Genomic DNA, 14,320 nt, shown 5'->3' on the forward strand with positions numbered 1-14,320 from the left:
TGCGAATGCATTTTGTAAACGATGTTCACAAGCGTACGTGTGATGAATGTATATGCGGTTGCCGTGACGATGGCGCTCACGTCCCGGGCCGTCCGGTTGCCCCGAGCAACCGGACCTCATCCAGACAAAAGTTGGCGGGACAGCCGGGATGACACTTGTGCAATAAATCTGCTCGTCAGTCAGGTGACGAGTGGTTAACGTGAGCGAGTGAAAAAGAAACAAAAAGAAAAAGAAAAGAAATCATCTGGTTGGCCGGCTGGCGGCAACTTGAAAGACGACGACGAGCGACGACAAGACGTTGACCGGTTGGTGAGTGAAGGATAACCAGAAAGTAACTCGAAAATGACGGGAAAGTTTGTGAATGGACTGCAAGTGGCCTGACGAGACATTGATTAGTAGCCGACTAGTTGTTAACTAGAAGACGTGACGAGTTGGCAGCTCAAGTGTGACTCGTCAACTCGTCTGTGGCAAGAGCAACTCGTTAGTTGCTGAGTGACGAGGAAGTGAACGGCAAATGACGAGTTGGTGACGAGAGAGCGAATTGTAGTTGACGAGCGAGTAAGTTGAGGACGACTGTGAAGTGATGAGAAAGCGACTCGTTTGTTTTGGAAGTGATGAGAAAGCGACTCGTTTGTTTTGGAGGCTCAAATGCGGCGTTGGCAGTCGTCAACCGTCGTTTTGTAAGTCTCAAGTCCCGAGTCGAGTCAGGACTAACCAGTCTCAACTTTTCACTTTCAAGTCCTTTTCGAGTCATTTGAACAACACGGTAGATGATATTATTATTATTTGGGTGACCATCAAAAAGTCGGAAGAGATTAGCGTGAATGTTAGCAGCGAGTTGTCATTAAGCGGTCAAATTCCCGACTGGAGTCGCAACCGCAAATGGTCAAATGGAAGAATGGAAAAGAAGCAGAAAGTGACGAGAGGATGATGAAAGCGGGAAAACGTTGTAAAAGTTGACGAGTTGTTGACTTGCGACGCTGACGATGTCGTCTTCTTCTTCTTCTTCTTCTTCTTCTTCTTCTTCTTTTCTCAGTGGTACCTGGGATAAGAATTCCAGAAGCTCCTCCCTCCCGGACCCGCCCACCTGTGTGTGATCCTGCCCTCCCGCGCCTGACTCCGCCCACCAGCGCCTGACTGTCGGCATCAGCATGGCTAGGGGGCTCACAGCCCCGCCCCTCCCAACACCTTGAGAGGTTCCTTCTGTCTTTTGGGGGTGGGGCCAAACAAGACAAGTCCCACCTCCTCCTCCTCTTCCCTCCGATGTGGGAGGAGTATCGTTGAGGGGAGGGGTCTTATCACCAGCTAATACGCCCCACTATAGACTCCGCCCCCTCGGGGGGCCGACTTTCTGGAAGGAGCTGAGTGGGTGGGGCTTGTTGATTGACTCACTGCTGCTTGATGCGCACATGACTCCGCCCACTGGGGGGGGACCTACTTCCTGGAAGGAGCTGTGAGTGGGCGGGGCCTGTTGACTCACTGCTGGTTGTCACGTGACCTCGCCTCTTCCTCCTCCTCTTCCTCCTCGTATTCTATATGAAGTGTTGAATATGAAAGATGCTCATATGGAAGAAGGTGGAGATGAGGAAAAAGTGCAATGTTTGGAAGCTCCAAGCTGCTTTTTTTGTTTTGTTTGTTTGTTTGTTTTGTTTTGTTTTTTCTCCCGGAAGTCCGCCGGCACCTCCGGACTCTAAAACAGGATGTTCAAAGACAAAAAGGGACCTTGTTACTCTTCTTCTTATTCTTCTTCTTATTATTATTATTATTATACTTGGGAGATGATGATGATGATGATTATTCTGGTTGTTTGTTGATGATCCCTTTAAAAGTTTGCGCTTGGTTGGACTTGAACAAAATCGTTTGCTAAACGAGCGCATCTTTCACTTTTCAAAACATCGTTTAGAACGGCAACTACAGTCAGCCCTCGTCGTTCGCAATATCCCGACAATCCTCGTCGTTCGCAATGTCCCAACAATCCTCGTCGTTCGCAATGTCCCAACAATCCTCGTCGTTCGCAATGTCCCGACAATCCTATCGGAGTACTCGAATGCATAATAAGCAACAAGAAGACTTTCGCTAAGACACTTTGGAGAATCCAACTTTTCTTCTAAAATATGCCAACTTTTTTGTCCATATTGTCTGGAAATGTTTTTTGGGGGTATATATGATACTTCATCACAAATGTGACTTTTTACTCCAAAATAACCCCCACCAAAAAAAAAAAAAAAAAAAAATGATGTGACGTCTTTTGTGAAAGTATTTTGCATTATTTATTATTATAAATATTTTCTACTTTACTTCCGACAATATTGATAGTTTATGAACACAGCAAATTTGTTTTGCCATTTGCCAATTTTTGGTGTTTGTAGCGCCAATAGCGAGGGCTGACTGTATTTCTAAAACACTTTTTTTTTTCTTCATATATTTATTTGGACATATTTGATCTCATTTTGGTGTTTTCAAAACATGTTTTTTTTTTGTTTTTTTTTTACATATTTGATTTGACTTTGACAACTTTTAGTGTATTTTCTTCTGGGTGTTTGTTTGCCAGATAATCTTGAAAGGGCGTGGCCCTCCGTGATTGGCCGCTCTCAAAGAGGCGCGGTCCAACGCAAGCACTTAGCATCGGGGGGGCGTGGCCTGCCTGGTGACGTGTAGATATGAGCATATATGTACGTACATAAGTATACAATATGAAAGACGTGCATGTCGTAGTGTTAGTGATGATGTAGTTAGTCACATGACGTGGCCACTTCCTTTTCTATGTAAGCGTCATTTCTCGCCATTGGTTGACTCCTCCTCCTGCTCCTCCTCCTCCTCCTCCTCGCCCCGCTCCTGGCCAGCTCGCCAACTGTGCTCGCATTAGCAACGTGGCTAACGGTTGGCGTGAGCAGCTCCTCGAGTTAATCCGGTTAGCCGGCTAGCGCTGTCCTCGATCATTCGAATTAGCATATAAGCTAATACTTAGCGAGCGAGCTGATTCACTACAACAAACGTCGTGATTGCGGCGGCTTGACAATTTTCAATTTTGTGCCTACGGTAGCAGGTTTTGGTGGCATCTTTGATCGACTGAACTCAAGTGAACGCAGAGCAGAGACGAGGTCCTTTTGACCTGCTATGAAAATATGAAAATATGTTTACATCCGTGAGCGTCCTTGTACGGAACCGTGCATTCGTTATTTTGAAATGTCCTCATCCTTGTAAGAATGGGAGTGGACTTGGGAATGGTTTCCTGGGTGCTTAGAAATATTCGGAGTCAGTCTCATTAGCTTAAAATGCTCCAATTTTCTCAAACAATACCGGACAGCGCTAGCTGGCTAACTGAATGACGTCAACTCTTGCCCACAGCCGCGAGGAAGCTAACACCCCACTTGAACTTTTTGCGAATTAGCAACTTGGCTAACGGCTCGAGTAGCTCCAAGAGTTGACGTCGTCCCCCTAGCGAGCTAGCGCTGCAACGTATCGTATTGAATTTGGCGGGTAAGCTAACGGCTAACGTGGCCGCTAAAGACGACTGACAAAAACAAAAAACAATCAATCCGTTCAGTGCCTCAAAGTGGGAATTGAGTGCAGCTAATGGATCCGATCGTCCTAAAAATGTGAACAAACGTTTACTGAGAGGCAAACGACGTTGATGACAATCAGTCATGAAATTGAAAAGACTGAATGAAAAAAATAATAATAACAAGAGGCAAAAATGGATTATTTCCCTGTTTGTTGCCGCCATCTTTGGAGCGCTGCGCTAGTCACGTGACGCAGAGGCGTTCTTGTGGATCCCACTGACGTTCTCGGCAGGACACGCCCCCCGCTATGATATGATTGGCTGCGGTCGGCATCGTGGGAAGGGCAGGCTTTGGATGACCATTCCAAATATGGGTCACCGTCGGACGAAATAAAAACGATCAACTTTGTTCCCGCTAGCGTTTGGGTTCAGGTTGCGTTAAATTTCGCTAACATTTCTCAATCGTTATGAAAGAAACTTTTTTGTTGTTTGCCCCGATCGTGTCGGGTGTGAACGCATCATGATTCGAGGGTCAAGAGTTCGAGGTAGGGTTAGTTTGACTCATCATAATGCCACCAAACTTCTTTTTTTTTTTTTTTTTACTGGAAGCAGTAACCCTTCACGCAATCCTGTTGCCTGCCTCGAACCCCAGTGGGAATCCTGACAACACAACGCAGAATCGTTGTCTTCCTGTCTCCCGTTGAGCTAATTCAGCAAATTCCTGAGCGGAACTGAGACAAAGTTCGTTATGCAAAAACTTGCACTTCCTGTCAACCAAAGTTAGCAACGCGACCGGCACCGCCTCCTAATGGTCGGTCTCTAAAAAAACAAAAAGAAGAAAACCACGCAAGCCCCGCCCGTCGCGACGATGGGGCGACGCCTCTCCGCCGCTTCCCGTTTTCATGACGTGGTCACAAACGAGCCTTAAACACTTCATCTGTTCACCGCTTCGACCGCGCCTCCTAAAAAATATGTTTACACTTCCTGTCTTGTTTCCTGCTTCCTCTCTCGTGCTACGTGATCCTTCCTGATCGGCCACTTGCTGCTACGCGCATTACACGCCACGGAGAGCTACGTTAGCTTCCGATGTTAGCTTCTGAAGTTAACTTCCATCATGACCTAAAGAAGACCAACACCGTTAGTTTCTTTAGTTAGCTTGCTACGTTACCTTTAGTGTTAGCTTCCAAACATTAGCTTTCAGGTTCACTTCTGAAGTTAGCCCCTCAAGGTAGCTTCGATTGTGCGCGTGCAACGTTACCTCCCGTGTTAGCTTTCAGTTTCATCTTCTGAAGTTAACTTCCGATGTTTCAATGTTACTTCCGATGTTTAACGTTCACCCCAATGTTACAGCTAACATTAGCTTTCGATGTTAGCTTGTGAAGTTAGCATGTAATCGTTAGCTTTCTACGTTAACGTTAATGGTTAGCTTCCAAAGTGGCCCTCTAACGTCAGAGCCAAGGGAGACCTGCGGGCTTCCGACGTTATTTCCCTAAGTTAATCTCAACATTAGCATGTGATGTTCAGTTTAAGAAATTAGCATCCAATGCTACCGCTAACGTCCGAGCTAAGGAAGACCCGCGGTAGCTTCCTATGTTAGCTTCTGAAGCTGAAGTTAGCTTCCAAATTGACCTCTAATGTTTGCTTGCAGTGTTAGCTTTGACGTTAGCATCAACGTTAGCTTCCCTGGCGTCGAAGCAGTGAGCGAAACACAAAATGAGAAGTTTGTGTTATCATGTGTTGTTGTTGTTGTTGTGCGACATGGACAAAATGTGACACCCCCCCTCACCAGATCCGATAACCTGATAGCATATTTTCTCCATTTCAATGACGTGAAACTAGCGGCACTTTTCTGTCATCTTTCTCCACTCATGAACAAAATAGATGACACGATTCAATTGAAATAAATCAACGCGTGGTGATATCGCACAGCTCGATTGGCTGTTGTTGTCACTGTTGTGTCGTTGTCGCGGTGCAGCGGCAGCGAGGACGTTTGTGCGCGCACGCTCATCGCACTGCCCCGCCCCTTTTTCCTTTTCCAGCGCAGCACTTCTTCCTCTCTGTGTTGTTGTGTTCCGGATGATGTGTGAACAGTCCAAACAAGTTTGGACGGCTTCTCTTTTTCTTTGTCTTCATCATTCCACGCAAATAAAAGGCTCGATTATTATGCAACCTTTGATGCTTTTTTTGTTTTTCATTCATTTCATTCTCTCTCTTTTTTTTTTTTTTTTGGCCTTTCTTTTGGACCGACAGCGTTTGTCGCTTTGGCGTGACCGGCCTCCCCAAGCGGCCAATCACGGCCACGTGATCCAATCGGGAGGCCTCGTCAAACCTCCTGATTGGACGGCCGAAGATCCAAGCTTCTCATCACCATGACAACCGCATGCCCGCTGTTGCCGTGACGACACGTCACAACACACGAGTGCTCGAGTTTGTTGAAAATCACGACAGATTTCTTGGTGAGCTGTCAATCATGTAGCAGGTGGAAAAATGAATTTGCCGCATTTCTCTTCTGTCAACACATAACTACGCCCACTGAAAGCCTATCGTGGCAACAACGAGGCGCTCCAAAGCTGTCTGAAGAGAAGATTCAAGTTGAGGGTGTGGCCGTAACGAGCTAGCTAACCGGACGACCACTCATGATGGACACCCGAACAAAAAACAAAAACAAGAAAAATCAACTTCAGCAACGTCGTTTTCATACTTGTCAATTTTTGCACGTTTTCTGCGATTATCTCCAAACTCATGTTTGGAAAATTCTCTAAATTCATTTGGTGGAAGAAAAAATGGCAGACTGAATATGTACAACTATACAAAATATTTTAATTAGCAAGATTGATGCAATCGAAATGACGAGTGCTAAATGCTAATGTGGCTAACCCATCACAAGAAAAGAAAAACATGCCGACGGACGATTTTTTTTTTTAGGCCGCCGATCACGATGGCAATTTTGTTCTCCTTTTATTGACGTGTAAGCTCCGCCTCCAGATGCATCCAGGTGCCGTTTTTATACAGGAGCCCCATAAATCGTCCCTGCCCCCCCCCCCCCCCCACCCACTTGCAGTGTTGCAGTGTCCATCGACCAGATAGCCCCGCCCCCCCAACCCCCCACCCCTTTGCTGCTGTCCTGCAGGAGAGATCAATGTTGTGTTTGTGCTGAGCTCAGCGTTACCCTTCACACACACACGCACACGCACACACATCCAGTCTATATGCGTTGCCACAGCAAAACTTCAAACGATGCAACACCCCCCCCCCCCCCCCCCCCCCCCCGGCCAGTCCAGATGGGGTCGATGGGGGTGTACACCCCCCCTCAATCATGGCTCCTCTCACGTCGATGCTGCTTTGATTGGTGGAGCATCTTTCCAACGCCGCTTTCAAGGCCACAAAGTTTGGACTCAAAGTTTGACCAAGGATGTCAAATAATACCCACAAAAACTACACACAAACACATGAACACCACCCCCACCCCCACACACCCCCACCACCAAAAGCCCCAAAGCATGCTGGGAGGCTTTCGTTTTAGAATCCCATACGGTCTTGTTGCCATCTTAATCAGCGCCAAGATAATACTTGATGACATCATCATCATCATTATCGCCACCATCATCATCATCACCGTCATCATCATCATCATCATCACCATCATCATCATCATCATCATCATCATCACCATCATCACCATCATCATCATAATCATCATCATCATCATCATCATCACCGTCATCATCACCATCATCATCATCATCATCATCATCACCATCATCATCATCATCATCACCATCATCATCACCATCATCATCATCATTATCATAACCACCATCATCACCATCATCATCATCACCATCATCATCATCATCACCATCATCATCATCATCACCGTCATCATCATCATCATCACCATCACCATCATCATCACCGTCATCATCATCATCATCACCATCATCACCATCATCATCACCATCATCACCATCATCATCATCACCATCATCATCATCATCACCATCATCATCATCATTATCATAATCACCATCATCATCACCATCATCATCATCATCATCATAATCACCATCATCATCTTCATCATCATCATCATCATCACCATCATCACCATCATCATCACCTTCATAATCATCACCATCACCATCACCATCATCATCACCATCATCATCATCATCATCATCTTCATAATCATCAGCATCACCATCATCATCATCATCTTCATAATCATCACCATCATCATCATCCTGACGTCAGTGTTGTGAATCCCTCACCAGACTCAACTCTTGAGTGATTGTCAAACTTTGGAGTCTAAATATGAAATGTGCTTATCGTTATGGAACACGATGCACAGTTTGAAGATTGGCTTCAATAAGGATTCAATTCAAAAATATATAAGTCACATAAAATGGTACTTTTAATTTTTCTATCCAAACAACATAAATAAACCATCAAAGTGTCGGCACGCAGGCTCCCTCTACTGGTGCGCCAAAGAATCCAAACACAATCGACAACTTTTTGACACCAGCTCAATTGGAAAATATTACAATCAATCAAGCTTGTCGACAGCTTTGAAAAAAAATTCTACTGGAAGTCTAAAATCTATACAAGTATTATGTGCAATCCATTTTGAATGTGATGATTGAAGTATTTGTGTACGCAAGGTTGTAACTTGTTTGGCTTGCGGTGACGTGAAATCAGCCCGCATTCGGCCTGCCTGCTGACGTCACGAGGAAGCCGTCATCTTTTCCCACTCGAGTCCCGAAGAGGAACTTTTGGGCTTGGAAAACCAAAACCAAAACCGACAGCAACGTACGGCTTGCATGCGCGCGCTTCTTCTCCTTCTTCTTCTTCTTCTTCTTCTTGGACTCAAACTTGTGCCTCAACTCAACGACTCCTTTTACGGCAGTGGTGGCGCCTCCCGCTGGCCACTCGCGTGCACTGTCGCTCCTTCCGTCCGTTCATGTTGTCCCCTCAGTGACTTCCTGTCCTCGCAGGAAGCGTCTCTATGCAACACAATAAATCAAGACAACACAATAAAGATGCTAACAACACCAAATCTGCGACTGCACTTCTTCTTCTTCTTCACTCACAGCATTATTGTTTCTCTCACACAAACACGCACTTCACTCTCATCTGCTGTGTGGAGGCGACAACATCTCAAGTTTCGCCTGCGTACAAGAAGGTCAATAATTCACACATCATCATAAATAACAGCAACTCATCTACACACACGCACACACAGATGTGACCCAAGTGAGCTTTTATTGTATTTTAAAATGTATTTTGTTAAGTTTGGCAACTTAACGATGCTTTCGGATGAATGGATGACAGAAAGATGAAGTTTCTTTAGCCAAGTATGACGTGACGTTTTTATTAGGGAGCACAACAAAACACGTCTGCAGGCTCAACGTAAAAGGAATATCAAAGAAAAGTGTTTGAGCGCCTCAAAGTGGCACAAGCTCAACATTACACATCAACTGAATACATAAACAATCAACTGAGGACATAATCTCTCAACATATTTTATTGACAAAAATCAATTAGCCAATGATTCCATGGAAGAAATGAATTCAAAAAATGTATTGTAAAATGTGCATCGGCGTTCACCTAACTCCATTTTTATACTTACAATATAAACTCAATTAACAAACATTTAATCAACTGCAACAATATTAAAAGTGAAATTTTTCCAAAGTGTTTTGGAAAATGGATGCATGGATTTTTTTTATTTCTATTTACAATAAATCAATAAACCAATTCTCTAATGCCAAACACATATTTCTTAAAAAAATGAATACATGTAAAATAAAAATGTTTTAATGGTAAATGATAATAATTATTAATTTGTACCAATATTTTTCATTTCTTTTGATCAAAGAAATACAAATGTTAAAAGTAGAAGTGAAATGTCTTTTTTTCCTATTCTTGTCATTCAATTTGATGAATTCCGCAATAGTTTGATGATAAAAGTGCTCATAAATAATGACTACATTTGAAGTCAACAACAATAAAGTGTCAACCAGTGGCACAGGATTGTAAATGAGAAATTTCGAGTCCAAATCCTTTCAAGTGCGAGCAGCTTCTTGCCAAATGACTGCTGGCCGCCATCTTGCTCCTCCCAGGAAAACTTTCTCGGACTGCGCCTCGTGTACGGAAATGACGTATGTGGCGGTTACACTGCACAAATCGCCAGTACGGCTGTGGATAAACATTTCACCGGTAAGTATGATTGAAATGGAAAGAGTAGATTTATATTGTAATATATACATATATTAGATGGTTGTTGTTTTTTTTGCCATTGTATGTACCCGCATTACGACCGAGTTGTGTTCGTTTGCTTTTGTTCAAAACTACACAAAGCAGCTGATGTACTCTTCGCTCGTAAAACGAACAAGTACGGCAAATAACGAGATGAAAGGACATTGAATTGTGTCGATTTGAAAACAACCTGCTAGTGTACGTTAACTCCCTGGTAAGTGTTATATTGTAGCGAGCAGTGACGGGAGTCGGAGGCAGAGTGTTGAAGTCCGGAGCCAAAGACCGGCGGTTTATTGATATCAGCTTCTCATCGTTTAACAGCAACAACAACTCACTCTGCGCGAGGCTCACAGACCTACCAACATTTTGTTCTTTTATCCTTTCATCCTTTCATCCCAACAAACTCCCCCTTCGTCCCAACGTTCCGTGGGTGAATTATGTTCTAATCACTACAATATTATATTTCTTGCCATTCACAAATCCTTGTGCGCTCTTCGCCATGTTGAAACTTGAAAAGTTCTCTCAACTCGGAAATCAAAATCAATTCCCAGTTGTCCAGTAGAAAATATCACATGAGGGTGCGTTCTACTCGACCTGTGATATTTACCATAATTACGATACCACATGAAGGCAATCTTTTGACCTGTTATGAATTTTGAAATGAGCGTCTATCCTATTGGATACATGCATCGTTTTTTGATCATGTAAAGTAGTTTGTCGACCTCTATCTTTAAATGAGTTCTTTTAAAATGAAAAACAAAGTGCAAATATATCAATTTAAACTAAAAAATTATAGTTAATCTTTTATTTATTTTACGATTATGCCGATTTTGTCATTGTGGAGGGTCGTACTTGAATTACCATGAATTGAACTGCCCTATACCAATACGAAGAGTCTTTATCTCATCTGTACATGCGATGCCTCGAGAATATCCAAGGTGGGAGTCACAAGATGGCCGCCCTGTGACCTCAACGGCCTGCATAGGTGTGAATGGGCTATCAGCCAACCAGTCATTTAAAATAGGTCAGTGCTTGCCACCAAACAACTGGACATTAAATTCAGCCAAAGAAAAAACTTTATTGACACTTTGAAAGCTTCAACAATGACAAAGTATTCATTTCATTCGTACGACATTTTTTCTTCGTGCTGACGATTTGGGCCCGACCGATATGATTTGTTTTTTTTTTAGACCGATGTCAAATTTTGTCAGAAAAAAAAAAACAATCACTGATCAATCATCTCCCTGCAAACAGCAAGCTGACAATATCAGTTTATTTATTTAAGTTCATTAAATATAGCTTCCCACAATAAATTGTTTTAAAAAAAAAAGATGAAAGAAAAACATCAGCACTTGCGTTGCTTGTCAAAATGAAGATTTGCTTTGTCTTAAATGAAAAGTTCATCAAATGATCGTAAGCAGCAAACGTCATGATGGATTCAGTATTTGGGGGAACGTGTTGTGATATCATTTCATTTGGAATAAATAATGACAGCAATTTCACTTGCTGTAAATGGTCACGAGTACATGAAGGTTCAAAATGATTGACGGGCCATAATCGGCCGGCCGATGAACTGATGATTTGACCCGAGCGCAAACAAACAAACATGATTCTTCTTCTTCTTTTGTTTTCAATCCATGAACGACAGACAGGTGAAATGTGCGTGCGTGAAGAAGCTGAAGGTTTCAAGCTTGAGCTCGCGTGAGCCAACGTCAACGTTCCCACACGTGTTCAACGCTTTTGACTGCGGCTGACGTGACGAAGGTGACGAAGGTCACAGGGCGAGGTGCGGCTTCCTGTACGTGTGCTCGCCGATGCTCAGCCGGTTGAGGCGGGCGCCGTAGTAGTCCACGATGTAGTCGGAGCCGTCCGACGGGCCCACCGTCTGAAACCGCGACACAACAGTTAACGCGCTAGCGTCGACGCCAAGACGCAAACGCGCGACTTAGCGTGCGAATGGCGCAAGAGGCCAGTTAGCATGTTAGCGTGCGGCGGCGGCGGCGTTGAGCAAGGCCACGCACCTGCATGGCGATGAGGATGAAGTCCACCAGCGTCCCGATGCCGCAGAAGCCCACCGTGCAGAACTTCAGCACACCTGAACGCAAAGCAAAACAAGAAAAAACTGCAAGCCGCCTTCTTTCTTCGCCCGCCTGCAGGTGTGCGTGCGCGTGTACCAGAAGTGAGACGATACATCTCGATATCGCGAGAAAATGGTGATAGTTTGTCTCCCGATAGATGATCGATACGCCGACGCAAGCATCGCGATATTTGTAGCAAATATACGGCCACCGTCATGGCTCCATTGTTGATGACTGATTGAGCAATGACTTGGCGGGCCACTAGGGGGAGCGCCTCATAAGAGTGGCCGAAAGTCTTCAGGCGAACAAGACTCATCATCAGCTTACTTTGACTTTGTGAGATTTACCTGTCCAGCAACTGACTCACTTTTGCATACGTTGCCATGAAAAATGGGAAATCTTCAATTTCAACGTTGTGAACATTTGAATATTGTGTACAAAAAGAACCGATTTTCTCATTGAAAAAAAGCATCCGTTTACGTCTCGAGTAGTTTTATTGTCGATTATCGTGGATTTATCACCCGAGCAATATATCGATAATGGTGAGCTAATCGTTATGGTGAGCCTTGTATCGCATAAGGTGAGGTTGCGTACCAAGCGCGGGATATCCCAGGTAGAAGCGGTCGGCGCCGAGCCAGCCGAGGAAGAGCGACAAGGCCACGGCCACCTTGTACGAGTAGCCGCTCCTGAAAGCGCAAAACAACACGCGTGTTGCCGCATGCGCACACACAAACCGTAACGTGTGTCTGCGCGTGTACTCACACGTTGCGGCACGGAATGCTTTTATGAAATCCCACCTCCTTCCCGCTGAAGCGAAATTCCGTCCCGTTGGAAAGTCGACAGGTGACGTTTGGAGCTGGAAGACACTCCACTGCGCACGCGCACACAGGTTAGAAACACAGCAGCGTGTGGTCTCCATGGCAACAAACGTGACGACGGGGCGCGGCACCCACCCCGGGCGCTGGCGTCTCGGCAGTTTTCCGCTTCCTGGGTGACGTCGTCGATCTTGGCATCTTGACACAAATACGTCAGCGCTGTCAAGGAGGAGACAAACAGGAAGTCGCAGCAGACAGGATGTCAACATTGACAACATTTAGTTTCTATTTCTGTTTACACACACACATATACACATATATATATATATACACAAGGCATTTGATCAACAATTATGACGTCGACATCAATTGATGATCATACATTTCCTGCACTGTCAAATTGATTTTTTTTTTTTTTTTTTATCCAACTAAAGAAATTTGAGGTTAATATGGTGTATATCAAAAATAATTAGTAGTTCCAGCTCTAGTAACTTTTTTTGAACGGTTCTGATGTTTGTCAAGTGCATTTTTGCCACCCCGAAGTACTTGGAAGCGAATGCTAATTGTCATGTCACGTTAAAACTCAATGAATGACCCTTTTCAACAGATTTGATGCTTTCATCAGACTGTCAAGTAAGTCATCAACAAACAAGCATTATTACAGCCACATGCGCGCGACACCTTCCAGTCCATCTGTTCTGTTATTTTGCTGTTCGGTTGCCGCAACATTTTGTTTTGTTTTTGCTTTCGGTTGACAGCTAAGTGACATGCTAGCTGTTAGCATTAGCTCCCCGTCCATCTCCGAGACGAGTCAAGGGAAGGATATTGTCCAAGTCTCAGGTTGTGGCAGCTTCCCGCCTCAGTCGCCTCCGTCGTCGCCGCGACAATCGTCCGCCGGAAAGACAAACAAGAGAAGAAAAACAACAAAATTGCCCACGAGCCGGAATCCAAACAACGCGACATGGCGTCGTCCGTGACGTCACAAACGCTACCGTCAGGGCTCCAAGGGGAAAAAAAGAATTGCTGGCATTAATCGTCGCTTTCCCTCTCCACGGGAAACATGTCAAACAAAAAGTTGCCGTAAAGCTTTTAAAATTAATTGTGAGATAATTTGTGACTTTACAATAATTATTTTAAAAAGAAATAAAGAAATCGACGCGTACAGATTTGGCGAAGTTGTGGCATTTGAAGAGGTGGTGTTTCCCACAGCACGTAAACGCAGCATTTAAAGTGATACCGTCGTTCAAAGGAAGCCGCTTCAAGTAAGTTTCGCATCAGTTTCGATGACAATGACAAATCTTGTGAAAGAAATAAGTCGTCGTTTTTCTTCACTCGTTTGAATGGCCAAGTTTTGTGAGTGCGTTTTCCGCTGGGGAAGAACACGAAACGAGTCGGGGGAGTTTTTAGGAGTGGCGACGCTCTGAGATAAGATTGTTAGCATGCTAACGGATAGCCGACCAAGTTGCGAGACGACAACTTTTCTGTCTTTTCTTTTCTGTCTTTTCTTTGTAACTTCCACGCCAGTGGACGCGTACGTTGCCCGAGTTGACAACTTTGCTGGTTTGTGTTGTGTTTCCTGGTGAGTTTTGTTCGTGTGGTGGGGTCATCTCTTTTCATGCACCTGCTGAATGATACGAAGTGACCCCGCCCATTGGAAAAAAAACGAA

At 44.4% G+C, this 14,320-nt stretch overlaps 3 protein-coding genes across 12 annotated transcripts in view; 2 read left to right on the forward strand and 1 right to left on the reverse strand.

Annotated features, from left to right (window-relative positions):
• Window positions 1–5,672, forward strand: part of nfia (nuclear factor I/A) — a 43,528-nt gene extending 37,856 nt beyond the window's left edge. For all 7 annotated transcript variants that reach the window (XM_077533908.1, XM_077533909.1, XM_077533911.1 and 4 more), the window contains one exon: window positions 1,037–5,672. In XM_077533908.1, the coding sequence (XP_077390034.1) occupies window positions 1,037–1,051 (15 nt within the window). In that variant the 3' untranslated portion in view covers window positions 1,052–5,672. The remainder of the gene's footprint in view (window positions 1–1,036) is intronic.
• A 3,937-nt stretch (window positions 5,673–9,609) lies between these two features.
• Window positions 9,610–14,320, forward strand: part of patj (PATJ crumbs cell polarity complex component) — a 36,557-nt gene continuing 31,846 nt past the window's right edge. For 2 of the 4 annotated variants that reach the window (XM_077533240.1, XM_077533243.1), the window contains exon 1: window positions 13,508–13,915. The gene's annotated coding sequence lies outside the window, so the exon portion shown is untranslated. The other 2 variants (XM_077533241.1, XM_077533242.1) reach the window with 2 other exon arrangements.
• Window positions 10,819–13,939, reverse strand: tm2d1 (TM2 domain containing 1). Its single transcript, XM_077533244.1, has 6 exons — window positions 13,480–13,939; window positions 12,792–12,865; window positions 12,601–12,709; window positions 12,433–12,524; window positions 11,782–11,855; window positions 10,819–11,645 (listed from the first exon to the last, which is right to left on the reverse strand). The coding sequence occupies exons 1-6, from the start codon at window positions 13,614–13,616 to the stop codon at window positions 11,535–11,537; spliced, it is 597 nt and encodes a 198-aa protein (XP_077389370.1). The 5' UTR covers window positions 13,617–13,939; the 3' UTR covers window positions 10,819–11,534.

Source organism: Festucalex cinctus, chromosome 10 (genome assembly GCF_051991245.1).
Source record: "Festucalex cinctus isolate MCC-2025b chromosome 10, RoL_Fcin_1.0, whole genome shotgun sequence".
In the NCBI taxonomy this organism is placed as follows: Eukaryota; Metazoa; Chordata; class Actinopteri; order Syngnathiformes; family Syngnathidae; genus Festucalex; species Festucalex cinctus.

Bases quoted from the DNA above. Each gene is read 5' to 3' on its own strand.
- tm2d1 (XM_077533244.1), bottom strand. From the start codon at position 13,616: ATGTCGCGTTGTTTGGATTCCGGCTCGTGGGCAATTTTGTTGTTTTTC. The intron at 12,866-13,479 runs ATATCCTTCCCT...GACAGCGCTGAC, and splicing joins CACAACCTGAGACTTGGACA to GTATTTGTGTCAAGATGCCA. The intron at 12,710-12,791 runs GTGGGTGCCGCG...GCGCGTGCGCAG, and splicing joins CCGAGACGCCAGCGCCCGGG to TGGAGTGTCTTCCAGCTCCA.